The sequence below is a fragment of the Cricetulus griseus genome, chromosome 8, assembly GCF_003668045.3.
Source record: "Cricetulus griseus strain 17A/GY chromosome 8, alternate assembly CriGri-PICRH-1.0, whole genome shotgun sequence".
Classification (NCBI taxonomy): Eukaryota; Metazoa; Chordata; class Mammalia; order Rodentia; family Cricetidae; genus Cricetulus; species Cricetulus griseus.
The window spans coordinates 20,835,113-20,852,612 of NC_048601.1; the positions used below are offsets into that span (position 1 = coordinate 20,835,113).

The window sequence follows — 17,500 nt, forward strand, 5'->3', positions numbered from 1 at the left end:
TTCTGGTTCCAAACCTATTGCAAAGCTACAGTAATTACAACAATGTGGGCTGGCAGATGGACAGGTATACAGACCAGCTAAACAAACAGCTCAGAAGGCAGCCGTCGCCTAGACGGTCAATTGAATTTCTACACCAGTGCCAAGACATAGAAAGGAATATATGCGGTGCCGGGAAAATGGAGTTCCTTCTGGGAAAGAATGAAGCTGGACTCTAACCTTACACCATATACAAAATGTGAGTGCCAAATGAATCAAAGGTCTAAGCATCAGTGAGGTCTTAGAAGGGACCATCAGAGTAAATATTCATGACTTGAGATTTGGCACTAATTTCCTGGCTATAATACAAAACCATAAGGAATAAATTAAAAGAATAGATAAATTGATTATGTCAAAATTAAAATATTTTCTGCCCAAAAGAGCACTAACAATAGGATGGGGGTGGGGGGAGTCACAGAATGGGAGGAAACATTTGCAAGTCATATATCCAGAATATACAAAGATCTTCAATACTCAATAACAAAATAAACAAACTGCCCAATTCAAAACCGGCTGAAAGACTCAAGTAGATTCATTTAAAAAAAATCTACAAATAGCCAGTGAGCCACATGAAAGGATATTCAAGATTATTAATCATTAAAGAAATACAAACCAAAACCTCAATGAGATATCACATCATACCTAGTAAGATAACTGTTAGAAAGGGGGGAGCTTGGGGTGCCTCTGTGGGTAGAGAACCCTGCTATATAAGCCTAAGGGCCTACATCTGAAGCCCCAGGACCCATGTAAAGGCAGACACAGTAGCAACCTGTAATCCCAATGCAGCCATGAGAGGCTGGGGGAGAAGGCAGAAGAATCCTCAGAAGCTCACTGTCCAGCTAGTTTGACGTATGCAAAGTAGTAAACCACAGGAGACTGAGGACTGACTCATGAGACTGTCCTCTGACCTTCACAAATGTGCTGTAACACAGATGAACCTGTACTCTCACACCACACACACACACACACACACACACACAGAGAGAGAGAGAGGGGGGGGGAGGGAGAGGGAGAGAGAGAGAGAGAGAGAGAGAGAGAGAGAGAGAGAGAGAGAGATTGAAGAAGAGGAGGAGAAGGAGGGGGGAAGAAAAGGAAGGGGAGGGGAGAGGAGGGAGACGGTGAAAAGAAAGAAGAGGAGGAAAGAAGGAAAATAAGAGGTCCCAGGGAGTTTGTAGAGAAATGATTACCCTGGTCCACTGCTGGTGGGAATTTCAATGCTGCGGACTTGGTGGAACAATAGTTTGGTAGTTCTTTGAAAAGGTAAACAGAATTACTATATGGTCCAGTAACTGCAGTCATGGATACATACCACACCACACCCCCCCACCACCAAATCTGAAAGCACACACTCAGATACTTAAACACCAACGTTCATGGCAGCACAACTCACAACAGCCAAGAGGCACAGTAGCCAAGTGTCTGCCAACAGATGATGGATAAGCACAGGTAGCATGTATACACAGTGGGATACCACTCAGCCAGTAAGGAATCAGGGTTTGCATATATGCAGCAACAAGAGTGAACCTTGAAAGCATGAATGTAAGTGAAATAAGCCAGACACAAAGAAAAGGACGAGTGTTGGATGCCTCCACTCATAAGATCTCGAAAGTAACCACATTCATAATGGAAAATGTCAAGTGGCTATTACTAGGCGGGGAAGCAATGAAAAGTTACTACTATTTAATAGACACGGTTTCTTTCAGGAACATAAAAGTTCTAGAGATAGGTGGGGAGGCGTTGGTTGCCCTATGTGTGAATGTAGTTAATGCCACTGGTACACCTAAGAGGATCAAATGGCAAATTTCATGTCTTTTTAAAATTTTACCATTTTCATGAGTCTGTATGTGTATGCATGTTCTGCGTGGATGTAGACACGTTTATGTGGGCGCATGCACATATGTGTGTGCATGTGTGCCCGAGGTTGGTGTCGGGAACCATCCTTGCTTGTTTATCCACTGAGGCAGCATTGCTCAGTCGAGCACTCTTCAACACGGCTGATGTTTCTAGCTAATTTGATCTGGAGAACCCCCATCTCTGACTTCTGAGCTATACTTCCAGGTCATTCCTACTCAGCATTTTCATGGGCTCTGGGAATCCCAACCCCAGTCCTTAGACTTGCACAGCAGGCACTTCAATTGCTGAGCCATCTTCCCAACCCATCATTTTACATCTTTATTAGCATAATAATAATAATAATAATAATAGTAATAGTAATAATAATAAAAGAGCAGTCTGCTGAGGGGAGAAGCAAGCCCTACTTGCCCACTAGTGTTGTTTTAAGGTCCCAGAGGGAAACCGTTGAAAAGTATTGCCAGGCAATCCTTTGACGGGGCTGAGGCCAAAAGATCCAGCCAACAGCGGGTGTTGTGGCCATCTGTGTCCCGGGGGTGCACAACCACAAAGTCAAGCAGTCATGGATGGAAAATATTCAGGGGAAAATGAATTATGTCAGAGAGGCCTTGTTCCCTGTCCTTCCTAAGCAGAGCAGAGGGACAAGTAGTCACAGCACTTGTCGTAGGTGCTGAGCGCCACCTAGAGATGACTTGAGCACACGGAAGGACATCCAAGGGCCATATGCAAGTGCTATGCTACTTCAGGTGAAGGCGTCTAGCATCTATGGATTTTGGTGCCTAAGGGGATCTAAGCCAATGGCCTATGACCACGAAGGGACAACTGTTTTTCCTCCCGTTTCTTTGACAGTGCATTTCCTGGTTCTGCCCTTTCTGCTCGCCTTCCATCCCTGCCCTGTCTCCTAGAATCCTTTTTCTCTTCCCTGCTTCTGACCAGCCTCCATACTCTGGATTTGGTCCTCTCCTGCTCTCTGGTCCATGCCTCCTAGTGACTCCCTGAGCTACAGGGGTTCTCAAATTCCATCCGCCTAAGTTAAGCTATGGGGTCCATCCACCCATCCAGATGTCCTCTCCGAAACTCAGTCAGCAAGGCCAGCATCTCCACTGCAGTTCCAGGGAACACTCTTGCCACCAACTGTCACCATCCTCAGGTTCGAGTCCTGATCACCTGCAGGGCCATCTCCTGCCCTCCAGCACCTGCTGCTGGTCCAGGCATACCTCCAGAGGCTCTAACTCGGGGCCCTGCTCTCCATCCCCTACGACTGCTTGCTCCAGAGCCTAACAGTCTTCATGTCAGCACTGTCAGCATTTCCCCACATTCTCCAGAACCCACTCCCTGAAGCTACACTTTTCCTTTGTTCTCTGTTTGTAGCCCTTCCAAGGGCCCCAAGCCTGCTGCGTAAGAATCGGTCCTCCCGTGTAGTTTAACAGTCCCTGTCCCTGAACCCACCCTGACTCCAGGAGAGGTGGGGGCACCTAACAAGCATCATCTGTGGATGGGATTAATGCCCAGCTCCTGGAGAGCGGGTTAACCTCACAGGACTGGGCGAGTTATAGGGAGAAAGGTGACTAAAAAGTGAAGTCGCTCCATGTACTGCACATGTCTCCCACATGCCGTGAGACCCTCTCCAGATGCAGACACTCAAGCCTGGACATTTCCTTCAGACTCCAGAACCAGAATCCACAAGAAACTTCTTGTTCTACAAAAGATCCAATCTCTAGTATTCAGTTAAACCGACTCAAAACACACTGACAGCAAGGCACCACAGACATGAAGCTGCTATGCCATAACTTTCTCATTCGATCATCTGTGTGCACTAGAAGGAAACTCTGAGGAGGGGACAGGGGACACCCCCATCTTCCATTCTAGAAAGGGAAAGTGAGGCTGAGATATGAGAGTGGACGGTAAAGCTCGAGAGTCCCCCGAGTTGGCATGGAGATGTCACCGTTTACATATGGACACCGAAGACCTGGAGGACTCTCTGCTTCCACCTTGGTACGCAAGTCTGGACAAGCCACTTCGCTTTGAGGACTCAGTTTACCCATCCATGGGAAAAAGGATTTGAAGAACCATTTTCCTGTCCAGTTCTGCTATCAAGGAAGTCACCACTGTCCTTCCCAGGCATTCAGGCTCATAGCCTGGCTGGCTGCCTACACTTACCACATGGTATGATGGTCTGAGAAGATGTCTGCAGGCTGGAAGAGTTCACCATCATAGTAACAGGGACACTGGGCCTTGGGCACACAGTTCCCTCTTTCATCCTGGTAGAGCCCTGGCGGGCAGAAGCAGCCTTCAAGACAGACTTCATTGCATTCCTCATCCGGGTAGGAGAGGGAGCGGCAGGTCAGGTTGCAGGAATTCCCACACTGCAGGTACACCTGGCCCTGTGGGCAGCCCAGCGCTGGAGACAGGAGACGGAGGAAGGCATCAGATATGATATTGTACCTTACAGCTGTGGCCACTGCTGTAATCGTATGGTCATAACCATCCCTTCCCACTCTGAGCAAAGGTTTATCTTCAGGTGCAAAGGTGTGCATGGAAATTGTGGGTACACACATTTTCTCTCTTTACCCAGAGAGAGCAGGCTTTCCTTGCCTGGGAATTCTCCAAGTCTAGAACACTACAGTCCTGGAGAAATGGGCGTGATGGTCAGGAGCATGTCCACGGTGAGGACCATAACGGCTGCAGTCTCTGAGTGCCTACTGTGCCCTCTGCTCCTCACTGACTTAGCTCCCATCACTCCCCTTCCTGCTCTCTTCTCCGTAGATGCCAATACTTGAGCTAAGAGGCTTAAGGATCTGGCCTCTCGGGGAGCAGAAGTGACCCCAACATTCTGCGTCCCTAAAGCTCATGTCCTTCCCATCACACTTCAAGAAGGGAACAGTCTCCCTGAGGACATACAAGTCACAAGCAGGGACACTTATGCCTACTCCCAACAAGGTGGGTAGCCTCTGTCTGCTCACAGCCCTCACCTCCTCCCCTGATGCTGGGCTTCCACACAGAAATGAGAAATACTGTATGGTTATGTAGAACAAAATGCTGAGGCAGCTAGAGAACGGGCTCTGTACCCCATGTCCCCAGGTTCGAATCGCAGCTTCACCACTAGTTAGCCTGGAACTCTGGAGCACCGTCCACAATGATATCCACTGGATCTTTGTGGAGGTTAGATGAGCCTACCTGTCACAGATGTTGACTGTTATTGTCATTGTGACCTTGGAAGGGAGTCCCAACCCAGCTCAGCAGGCTCAAGATGGTAGACATATTCAGAGAGATCTCAACCTCAGAAGACCTGACCCTTCCTTCCTGCACTGTGCCCATTAGACCTGTGGTCTAATGAACACACCAATGATAAAAGTGGGAAGGTAAGACGAGCCCTTTACCCTTGCCTGTGGGTTGCTGTACAAGAAATGAGAGCTGGGCACAGCCTGCCCAAGAACAATAGAACCTTCCTTCTCTGTGACAGCCCCTTTCTCCAGCAGATACCCACAGACAGAACATTCCAGAGAAGCTGAGAGAGTCATCCCCGGCCATGAATCTCTGAAGAGACCCTGAGCCTCTGTCTCCTACTAGTGCCTCAGCGTTGTATCTTAAGTTAGCTGGGAAAGCAGCAAATCCCTAGTCACGTGAGTCACTGGCTTGCTTTCTTCTGGAGGAGTGGAGAGGCTGGGACCCTGAATGAATGTTATATAGCAAAGGTAGGGTGACGTTGGGGCATACGAGCCCACAAAGGCAGCCGCTCCCTTCAACCCACAATCCACCTCATGTCCAATAGCCAGGGCACTTCTCATGCAGTGAAGAACAGCTGGGGTGGAGGGCCCTCCCCACCAGCGGGGCCTCTCCAGAGGGAGCATCCAGGTTCATCCAGGTTCTCCTTGAGCTTCCTTTCTTCTGGGAACCATTCACACCTCAGTTTAGCCGAGATGTGCAAAGCCAGGGCTGTGCAAGGCTCAGGGACACCAATGAACGGACTTGGTCTCTGCCTTCAGGGAGCCCATGGTCTTGCCTTCCCAAAGGAAACAGCCACTTTACAAGGACAGGAAGGTGTGTGCTGCCCCTGACTCTCTTTGGGGCATTACACAAAAGCAGCCACATGGCATGTCCTTGTCCCTTGATTGTCCCCAGTGACATTTTTCTGAATGGAGGCAGTGGTTTGGGAGCTCTGTCCATTTCTCAAGAAGGAAGAAAAAGGTCAAAGACCAAGAGACAGTAAACCTAGGCTCCTCTAAGTAAGGAAAGTCAGAGGCCAGAAGCCAAGGGACTGGCCCATTCTCCTTGGACTCAAAGAAGCAAGCCAAGGCCATCAGCCACATAAACTCCCAGGGACAGGTCCCTCTTGTCCTTAAACATCTCCTTCCTGCACCCACTGCTGTCTCAGAAAGGCTCTGAAGTCACTTAACTGAGTCACTCCTATTTTTTTCCCAAGACAGGGTTTCTCTAAGTAACAGTCCTGGCTGTCCTGGAACTCGCTCTGTAGACCAGGCTGGACTTAAACTCAGAGATCCACCGGACTCTGCCTCCCTGCCTCCCAAATGCTGGGATTAAAGACGAAAGCCACCACCACCCAGCAAGTCGCTCCTATTCTTAAATGAGTCACTCCAATTGCTGCAACACCAGCTAGCTCATTGCCCACGTTCTCTTCTGAGGAGGTGGCAAACAACTGTCCCTGGGAGATGAAAGAATGTTCCAGAAGGCTCTTGGCCTTCAGGGAGAATGTCCTCCATTAACATGGCCTTCTGATGCCATCACATTGCTCACAGCTAGTTCCGAATTCCTAACACCGGTGAGCAACAGAAACACATTCACAAACATCACACCACTGACTGGCTTCCCAGTTGCTGGACGGCAGACACGAAGAAGTTTTGAGCCCTCGAGTGAAGGGCTCAGGGTCACAGGGCTGCTAGCCCACAGGTGAACTTCCAGAAAAGCAAGCCTGGGCTCCCAGCATTCGCTCCATCCCGGGGCTAGAGGAGGGGACAGCGTGTCCCCTTCATCCCAGCTTTCACCATCCGTTCCTCTCTGTAGAGACTGCTCAGACCAGCACAAGCTCAGGAGACACCATTACTGACACATGCACCGCTTTTCAAATGCATAATGCCAGGTTTTTTTTTCACCATGGCTCCACTGTTCCTTGCTTCCATCAGGACAGCCATTGCAGTCTCCAAACACAGCTGCCTCACCCTAAAAGTCAGAATTCTGCCTAGGTTACTCTTCCAGACTGTCTGCCTCACACCCTTGCTCTGCTAACTTTTCTCCACCACAAATGCACCTTTGTAAAACTGTGGTCAAGAACACCCTCCCCAGAGGGTGCCCCTCGGCTACCCCTGCCCTTCATCCCTTCACTCTGTGTGACTGATGGGCTTCTCCGAGGGAGGCCTCAAAAAGGAAGCCTCGAGATTCCATCTCCCAGTTGTCTGAGACTGGACACTGGCCAAATGTCGCCAGAGAAACAACAAAGCAGTAAGCAAAGTCTAATTGCCCAGGGGCCCACAGTGCAGGGGAAAAGGCCAGCTCTGATGGCAGGAATCTACCACAGCAGAGGACAGATGCAAATTCAACTAGAACAATGGCATTATTCAACGCTACATAACTTTATACAATGCCAAAGACGTGGGCCAGGACTCACTGAAATTAAAAGCAAAGGATTCCTGCATTCCAAACTCACTACACAGCCTGACCATACAAGGAACGAACACTAGGTGGTAGCAGTTACAGGCAATCTGAGCTAGGCCCGGGCTCACTCCAAGGTCCCTTGGCTTCTAAAAAGGGGTTCCACTTGCTTTTACACTGGAACCCACCCCACCAGCAGCCAGGAGCAGAAGGCAGGGGGAATGGCTACAAATGAACTGCAGGCACAAGTCTGTCACTGGGACCTGTTTCCAAATGAAATAATTTAAAGAAAGCGCCTTTGAACTCAGACCCAGGAGGTGCCAGAAGAGTTTGGGTGGGTTGCCTAAAGGAGGTTAAGCGTTTATGGGGCACTCACCACAGAAGTCTGGTTCCCGCCACCCGATGTGCACGCCTTTTCGGGCACATGCAGCAGCATAGTTGGCCACCGCACTACACAGGCAATCCCGGCCATCAGAGCAGGAGCAAACATCATAGCGGCAGTTCTGCAGGTAGGGCAGAGGGCTGATGGCATGGTGGCAGGCCTCGAACTTGGAGGACGTCAGGAGAGCGCAAGCCTCCTCTGCAAACCTGGCTGTCGTGGAGAGAAGTGCCAGCACCGGATAAGACAAGGCCCTGCCAAAGCCCCTGGGGCCAACCACAAGGGACTCTCACAACCATATCCCACCCCTACCCCTACCCCTACTCCACTCCTACCCAGGAATAGAACCCAACTCCCTTTTCTGTTGACAGTCACTGTAAAAGCAAGTCTCTCTGGCTCTGGCTTCTGGTGCCAATTTAGTGCCCTGTGTTTGACACAGTTACAGGTAAAAATGCATTTCCCAAACACCCACTGATTGGAGACAGTGGTCAGAGCGCAGAAGCTAATGAGAGCAGAGACCCCACAGCTCTGTGTCTGCATGGGGCCACTGCAATGCACATTGCACAATAATTCAAGTCTGAGCTCCCATGCCCGTTGCTGCTCTAGACTGAGACCTCCCAGGGCCAGAAACAACACAATATTCTCTTCTTTCTCAGGATTTCATCCATGGAGAGTGTTCAATAAACAGACTTTGAAAGGAAATGAGCCAAATGTAGATATGGTCAGAACACCAATGGCCAGGCAGGGCTCGCCTTTAATCCCAGAACTTGGAAGGCAGAGGCAGGCTGATCTCTGTGAGTTCCAGGCCAGCCTGGTCTACAGAGCGAGTTCCAGGACAAGCTCCAAAGCTACACAGAGAAACCCTGTCTCAAAAAAAAAAAAACAAAAACAAAGTGCCAATGGTCAAAAGACAAGCTGGGTCAATTGTGTCTCTGCCTCCCCCAGAGTATACTGTCCCATGGAATGCCTGGACCATGGGAGACCCCAGGGCTCTTGGGCTCTCATACTCAGGCGCGGGTTCAGGCTGCAGGGGTCGCTGTGCTGCATATGCAGGTCCGGACAGTCCCCTTGAAGCTTCCAGGCGTTTCCGAAGTCCACCACCAGGGGCTCCACTAGGCCCGCAGGCGTGAGGAAGTCGTCGCCCTTGTTGCCGTTGTAATTCCCACACAAGCCACAGGTCTTCCCAGAGTAGACAGGGGACAGCTGCAGAAGACAGAAGACAGACATCCCTAGAGCAACTGTCCCCAAACCCAGTGGTGGCACCACTCGGCTAATGAGATTGTTTCAATCAAAAATTCCCCCAGGTGAAAAATAAATATTTACGACAACTAAGCTCTGCGCTGCAAGGTATATAGGGCATGGTACCAAGCCTGGGCTTGCCCTTCAGTCACGGGGCAGAGAACAGTCAGCCAGAGTCAGCTAGATCACTCCAAGAACTATATTAATTAATTATCTATAATATATTAAATATATTTATAAATATTACCTACTGTATTGTTAATTATTATATTAAAATGTATTAATGATCACCTTTAAGAGTTCCGTATATATAATATAGTCACTTTGGAAGGCACAGTGGAGGCCCAGAGAGAAAAAGGACTTGCCTAAGATCCCAGAGAGAGTGGCAGAGCTGGGAAGAGTAAGGTTCAATCTCTCAGATTCGTGTGCTTTCTCTACCCATGTCTATCAGTGGACATAAGCTAAGCAGCAATGAGAGGAAGTGGAAACTGTCCACCGCACAGGTATTGGTCACAAGTGGGCAAGGCAGACTGAGCGGAGTGAGATCCAAGCCGCCCCCCCCCCCAACTCAAGCCTGGTGTCAGGAAACAAGACCTTCCTTATAATCTCCTGCTGAGGACCCTGGGGAGGAAGCCAGCTCAGATTCCATCCCTATCACTCATTCTCTGATCAGACTTCAGGGGTGAGCCAGAGGTTTGAGTCCAAAGTGCACATTCAGGACCAAGTAGTGGGGTGGGAGCAGCCTTTTCCCGGGCAGCTGAGGCACTGCAGGTTTCTATGGTTTAGATTGGAAGCGGTAGTAGGGACCAGACCCAAAAGTCCACTCTATGGGTAATCAGTAAAACCAGGTGACAATTCTAATGTCCCAAAGCCTCATGAGTTAGGCCCGGACTCCTGTAGTCACCTCTGGGAGCCCCTTCTAGCTTCCAGCTATGACTTAACAAAGTACATACAGAAGATTCCAGACCCACAAACATGTATGCAAGTAAGACAGGTAGACAGAGTGGTGCTTCCTTGTTTGTTTTAACAAAGGCCAAGTGTCACATACTCTAGGTTCTGAGACCTTCCCTGAGTTCCCTACCTAAAACTAAACCACCCTGGCCCTTCCCGCCTCTTCCCTGCCTCACTTCTCTCCCCAGGCTTTATTCTAATAGATAATATAACAGACTTTTTGTTTTGTTTATTATCTGTCTTCCTCATTAGAATTCAACTAAACGAGGCAAGCATTTTGTCTGCCGTTTCACTGTTATACCTTCATCATCTCTAATACAGCGGTGTCTATCTTCTGTTCAGGTTGCTCTAACAAAATGCCCTAGACTGGGAGGCTTATAAACAACAGAAACCATATCATCTGAAGGCTAGGAACTAAGGTCAAACTGCAGCAGATGCAGCATCCACACAGCAGGGGCTCTGTTCATAAATGCTGGCTTCTTGCTACATAGCTCATGGCAGAAGGTGCTGGCTGGCTCATTATAAAGGCATTAATCACATTCTTAAGGGCTGGCCCTTAGTGAATTCATCCCTGCCCCAAGGCCTACCTCCTAACACCTTGAGTGAGAGTGAAGGAGTGAAGATCACAACACAGGAAGTTTACTGGGACACCCTAATATTTTTCCGAATCGAATAATAGGTGGGATGAATGAAAAACTAAGAATTACCACAAAAATAGGCTTCTTCCTGATGCCAGATAAAACAGTGAAGGCTGTCAAGCCTACCTGAACAAAGTGGCAGCAAGTGACTCCCCCACTTCTCAGTATCTTTCTCCCCTTCCCTTCTTGGACACACCAGGTACCCTCAGGCTCCCCAGAGTCCCCTTGACCACACTCACTTGCCTTACGTCACTACCATCGGCCACTCGGAGCATGTTTTTTCTCTCTGTCCCCTTGGCCTGTCTTAGGGGACAGATGGTCAGGGATTGGAAGAGAGGGCGTGCCCAGGACATTTTGAGAAACAGGTCTCAGCTCTATGACAGTGGGAACTGTCCCAGGTCCTCACAGGACTCTGCTGGGGCTGACCCTGGCCTGCAAGGTAGTCACTTGCAGGTTGACCATGTCCCTACTGCCTGGGGTGAAGGCATGCATATCACACACACATAGAAAGAGGATGAGGGCCCCCACAGTACTCCAGGCCTACCTGCCTCCATTCAGCTCCTCCCCCACGCCCCAGGGGTCAATTTGAATGCCCCCCCATACTCTCGCACTCCTCACAAAGTTACCTTTTCATAGCAGAACCAACAGTAGGATACTCCCATCATCATCAGATTTTCTCATTCTTCGTTGTAACTAAACTAATCAAACTCCACCCCAGAGAGGACCCTACAGCCCATTCTACAGATACAGGTCTAGCTTTCTCCTCTTCAGAGAGACAAGAACAGAGCAACCTGAGGTAAAGACAGGCAGCTGCCCAGGGTGGGAGGTACAGAAGTAGAAACCACACAAAGCCGGCACACCCACCCTGCACCGTAGTGGATGCTGGGAAGGTAGACTCCCAGCAAGCACTCCCTGGAAGCCTGGTGAGCAGAAGACAAGTTAGACCCAGACCCAGAGACCCAAGGTATATAACCAACTGACGCTGACACGCCCGCCCATCAAGTCACCGTGCTCCTAGTAGAGCCCGGTCTCCAGTTCTCACTAGAAGTGGGGACAAGAGGCTTTTCCTGGTCCCTGCTGCATGATTACAGCTATTTTACAAAAGAAAAACGAAGTTCATGTGGGCCTCCCTTGGAGGCTCTGCAAAGGGGGAATGAACATGGCCACATGGGAACGGAAGAACTTGCAACACCCACCACTGAGTTACAGCAAGGACCCTGGGGAGCAGGGAACCCAGGATGTAGCACAGGCTCTCCAGGCATCCTAGGTCTGCCCTAGAATGCCCTTTCTCAAAGTGTGGTCTTGCGACCCGTGAGGGTCTTTTGAGGTCCTTTCCAGGTGTCTTAGAACATTTTCAAAGCTACATGATCTTGCTCTTGTCTTTCTGCTCTCTTTCTCCTACAAAGGACAGAGTGGAATTTTCCAGAGGCCCTGTGACATGAAACATTGTAGCAGATTGATTGCAGAAGTAGATATGAGAATCCAGCTGTCTGCTATTAAATGAATCGGTAAAAAGATTTGCAGCCATGTGCAGCCATGGCATTCTTCTTACAGCCTAGTGTTGTCTCCTGATCCCTGTCTAACTTATTTTTCCAAAAGAAAATGCTTACAAATGTCTGCTGGGTAACAAGTGTTACATTGTAAATGAGTTAGTGCATGTTTTAACATCTCTGGGTTGACTTTTCTGCTGTTTAGGATTTAGTTTCTCTGTTTGTGTTGGGGTCTTTCAATGGAGCTCAGGTTGGTTGAAATACACTGTTAGCCCAGGATGGCCTCCAGCCCCTGTCTCATCCTCCTCGGCCCTATGATGTGTCACTATGCTCAGCCTTGATGTAAGCATGAGTCCCATGTCAGCAGATATGTTCTCACTAAAGATCTCAGGGACCCTCCTCAGTCATTCTTAAGAATCTAACAGCATCCTGAGGCCAGCCACTGAGGACCACGGACTAATGGGAGGACTCCAGCCAGAGAACTAGCTCTCATTGTACTATGACTGAATGTGGGCTCCTGGTGCGTCTCCATGTCCCCTGGCTGCCGCCCTTAGGAAATAGCACTAATGATTGCAATTCCTACTCTATCCACCTGCCAGGACTTTGCAAGGTCAGCAAATCTAGAAGCCCAGGGAAATTCACGTGTTACTGTCCAGTCTAATTAGAGAATCCATGCAGAGGACATGGCCCACACATGCATCAGCTCAGTGCTTAGTAGGGAATGTGGGTGATGCCCCTGCAGCCTTCTCCAGATGCTGTATGGGAGGATACAGGGTCTGAGGTGAGTGCTCCAATCTGGTTCTTCCCTTGCTCCCCACAGTGAGCGTCCAGGGAACACCCCTTGATCCAAGGTCTCACTGCAGCCAGGAAACTGGCCTGCAAATCCGCCTTGATGCCAGTCCTCCAGGGGACTGACATCCATTGTGAGATCAGCACAATACAAGGGAGAACCCCCAGAGCCAACAAGGAGCACCCAGAAAAGAGACATCAGCTTCTCACACAGAGAGAGGCCTGTTCCTTGCTCTGGGGGTGTAGACTGTGAGGAGAAAGAAATTCTTCTCCTACCACACAAAGTTTCCCAGAGCACAAGGGGTACTTTGTAAAGGTTGGGTAAGCTGTAGCTTGGGCAGGGACCTACCTTAACCAGTAGCCTCCCACGACCATCCCAGTCCATCTGCAGGTCTTCCTCATAGCTGAGACGTACAGAAGCCATCACCGTGTGCTGGATGTGGAGGCCACCTAGAAGAGGACAATAGGTTCAGGTGTGTTGTGAGTCTGTGATGTTTCAAGATATCATGGAAATGACAATTAAGGGGTGAAAGGCAGAGAGGCGTCCATGAGACTAGGGGAGGAGGGTGGGGGGGTCTTTGGAGGAATGGTGGATTCAGTGGATAGAGGTAAATAAATTTGTCTGGTCTGCCACAACCTGTCATACCCCTTATGGACATAAAAAGGCAGAAGAAACTCCAGCCTTCTAACTTCAGACCAGAGCCGGGGCTGAGGGAATCCCCTGTGCTTGATGTTTGTCAACTAGAGTCTCCTGGAAGAGAATCTCAACTGAGAGAATGCTTCCATCACATTGACCTGTAGGCATGTCTGTGACAGTCTCTTGATTGTTGCTTGATGTGGAAGCCGCAGTGCTATCTCCTGGGCAGGTGGCCCTGGGAGGTATAAGACAAGTGACTGAACACCAGCCTGGGGAGCAAGCCAGTAAACGGCCTTCCTCCTGCTCGAGGTCCTGCCTCCAGGTTCCCGCACCAGTTCCTGCCTCCCTCAGTGATGAGGGAGCTATGAGGTGGAAATGTGAAATGGAATAAACCCTTTCCTCCCAAGTTGAATTCCATCAGTTTGTTGTTTGTTTATTTTTCACCTCAGCAACAGAAAGGGTCTATGACAACCACTAAACCTAATACTTGAGCATGCTTGGGCCCCCATTGGCTTCCAGGCAGGCTGACAGTCCTCCTGGCTGACGTTCGCTGTGTGCAAAGCTGACTGCAGCAAAGTCTGCTGCTGTGGGAAGGTGGAGATGTGAGCTGCCTCGCCTTGGAGGAATACATCAGCTCCCTGGGAGTCACACTCAGCAGACATGCGCATGAATACACAGTGCGCTCTCATGCCAAGTTCAGCCGCTGTGCGCCAAGATAGAAGAGCTACGGGCTACAGGTCATGGAGGAGAGAGATCTGAAAGCCACTTAGAAGGTAAAGTGTGGGAGTCTGTGATCTACAAAGTCAGGTAATGTGACCCGGGTGAGAACATGGGACGAGAAGGTTTATCTCGTGAGGCACTTGCCCCAGGTAGCATCCTTTAAACTAACCATTCGTCAGTCACCCCGGACCCTTCAACCGGGTCAACCTCTGCTTCAGGAAGCCTTTGCTTGCATAGTCACAGTACCCAGGACACCACCTCCCCTCCCCAGCTAAATCCCCATCAGGTTCCCAGGAAAGAAGCAGGTGCCCTCAGAGGGCAGAGACAGATGTTGAGATGAACATCTCATACAGTATGGAGGAGGGGGACCTGAGCTCACCTTGCAGGAAGGGAATCTGGACATCCTGGCCATCAATGGCGACTCCTCCCCCATGTTTCAGCTTCACAAGGCTGTTGTGCAGGGCAGATAGCCGCAAGGTGACTGAGCGGGTGCAGACAGCATCCGGGTCATCGGCACACTGACAAGTGGAAATGCAGAGTGACCTTCCCACAGCCCCTGCCAGCCCAGTCCCCAGCCTCAACTCCAGAGTGTGTGGGCCTCATTGAATAGCACTCTTCCATTCTCACGGATGCTGCAAGTATGGGGTGCCCAACGTTGTGCAAGAAGGTCCTAAGGCCAAGCCATACTCACACCCTTGCCCATCCTTGCACTGTTTTTTTTTTTTTTTCAATGAACTTTAGCCCTCAGGTTTTCTTATTCCTTGGGCCTACTAAGCCAAAAAACAATCAGGGGTTCCCCCCAGGGTGGAAGTCCTATAACTGTCCCCATCCTTGCTTCGTTACCTAGAGAGTACACACCTGTACTGTGGCACTCATAAAGGAGGGGACCCTGCTGCTGCCCACCTGTCCACCCCAATCTACCTTCAGTGTCAAAGAGCAGAGGTTTACAGAGGTGCGGATTAGACCTGAGGGGCTGACCCTCCTGAGTAACAAGGCTAAGTTACCAGTGGCTAAGAAGAGGAAGGCAAACTAGGCTTGCACAAGGCGACTGAAGACTGAACGAAGATATCCATCCCTTCTGTGCTTAGGACAGATGCTCCAGCCTCTGGGACATTGCCCTCTCAACACGAGGCTCTGCAGGCCTCCTGACAGGCACCTTGGCCAAGCTCACCTGCACGGTCTCTATGACAATGGAGAAAGAGTGGTCTTGGCAGTCCCGGGCCAGCAGGTACTGGCAGATCCCACTGAAGGTGAAGTACCTGTTGTCAAAGCTCTTGAAGTGAGATTGGCCTGTGACAAGACACTCACCTGGAAGGACCCAGAAGAAGGGGTGAGAGGAGAGGCTCTGAGTTGGGAAGGCGGGTGAACATAAAAACAGTGTGGCCCTCCCCCAAGGTTCCCTGGTGTCCTTTCCCTGTGACAATCAAAACTGAGTGCTGGCAAAGAACTGTAAATGAGTTTCTGCTCTCAAACAGCAAGATGTCAGAGCTGGGCGTGGGTCGATGCCCCTTTTTACAGACAGAGCGACTAAGGAAGATGACTATGAAGCTGAATTCAGTCTACAATGGAGTCAGGACCTGAACTCGCAGCTCCCAGTTCTGAGCTCCTGCCCCTCACTTCTTTCCTGATGCGTCCCCTGCAGGGCCCCAAGCTTCCCTGCTCAGGGCCAGGTCAGCTGCAGGTGGCAGCCTGGAAGCCTGGGTAAGAGCTCTGCTCAGCAGGACAGGAGAGAACGCCTAGAAGCACAGCTCTCACTAAACTGGCCTATGGGACAGTCTTACCCCAAAAGCCAGAGGCAGAAGTGTGAAAAAGGCAGTCTGGCTCAGTGCCAATCAGAGATTCCATCCCTTCTCCTAGCCTAGCCAACAGGGAAACCAGCTCAGATGGGGGGCGGGTGGGTAGGCGAGCCGGGGCAAGGAGACTACCTGCACATGACATAGCCAGGAAGCACCCACCTTCACAAACCACATCCCAGCCCAGGCTAATACATCTGCAGATGGAGACTCTACAGCCCCCTCCTACATAGCTGTGGTTTTGCCACTCGGTCTTCCAGGGGTTCAACCATAATCTCACACGTCCTAGAAAACACCCATGCAGAAGAGGCCCTGCCATTGTTTCTACCCAGCTTGGGGAAACTCCATCCTCAAAGCCGGAAAGGGGCCCTGTGGCTAAAACAGGCATCATGCTCTCTTGCCAATCTCTATCTTAATGTTGGTGCTACCTTCTCTCATCTCCACCCTTAGAAATTGTGGAGGATTCTATAGAAACTGTGTCCCATGAAAGAGTGGCCTCTTGCTACCCACTACCACTGGCTCCACACAGCCATGGCTAGGTTCTCCATACACAGCTCCCCCGAAAGGTCCCCACAGCTCCACCTGGGCCCATCTCTAGGGCTGGTGCTGAGTCCTAACACAGCCTGGGCATCCTGTCAGGCTGCAGCAGGATTTCTGCTGCCCACATGACAAGGACAAGAAACAGAGGACCCCAGCGTCTGCCCTCTCATCAGTGTTCTCAGTAACAGGCAGACTGGACCAGGCTAACTGTACAACTTTGAATTCAGGTGTGGCTCTGCCTTAGGAATATTTGAAGGTTGGGCAAAGGCAAGTACCCTGAGTGGACAAGTCTGGCCCCCAGGACAACTGCTTGCTTCCAGGATGGTAGGATGGCCAGTGACCAAAACCAGCCTGGTGACCATGAAAGAAATAGGGAGAGCCCAGCTCACTCTCGTCATGTCTTCTCTCATCCCATGTCCTGCAAACAGGCAAGAGTGGAGTGAATCTGGCAGAAAGCTGAACAGCAACACGATGGAGCCAAGGGTCACCCCAGCCCATTGTGAAAGTCCTGGACTCCAGCGATGTCACAGGAAGGCCCTTCTTAATGAATATTTTTCTTAAGTCACCATGGTTGAACAAACAGAGCAATGTGGCCGTTTATGTCAAATGTCCTGACCTGGCTGCAGTGAAGTGGGTGGGGTTCTTCCCCCAGCCATCTCCATTCTCTCGGGAACACTCTTATCTGAGTGTGAAACCACACTTCCACTCTCTCTGACAATGCCCAGGGAGAGAGGGTCAACGAGAAAGCGCTGCAGCTATTGGAAAGGAAAACGTTCGGGCCTGGCATCTAATCCCCGCATCTGGCTTCTTTCTGACCCTGCTGATTGCTT

At 50.2% G+C, this 17,500-nt stretch overlaps 1 protein-coding gene across 1 annotated transcript in view; it reads right to left on the reverse strand.

Annotated features, from left to right (window-relative positions):
* Positions 1 to 17,500, reverse strand: part of Vwf (von Willebrand factor) — a 116,156-nt gene that overhangs the window by 73,745 nt on the left and 24,911 nt on the right. The window contains exons 6-11 of the mRNA XM_027428330.2: positions 15,509 to 15,645; positions 14,717 to 14,855; positions 13,330 to 13,430; positions 8,881 to 9,076; positions 7,871 to 8,086; positions 4,048 to 4,288 (exon numbers count right to left, since the gene is read on the reverse strand). Coding sequence (XP_027284131.1) covers positions 4,048 to 4,288; positions 7,871 to 8,086; positions 8,881 to 9,076; positions 13,330 to 13,430; positions 14,717 to 14,855; positions 15,509 to 15,645 — 1,030 coding nt within the window. The remainder of the gene's footprint in view (positions 1 to 4,047; positions 4,289 to 7,870; positions 8,087 to 8,880; positions 9,077 to 13,329; positions 13,431 to 14,716; positions 14,856 to 15,508; positions 15,646 to 17,500) is intronic.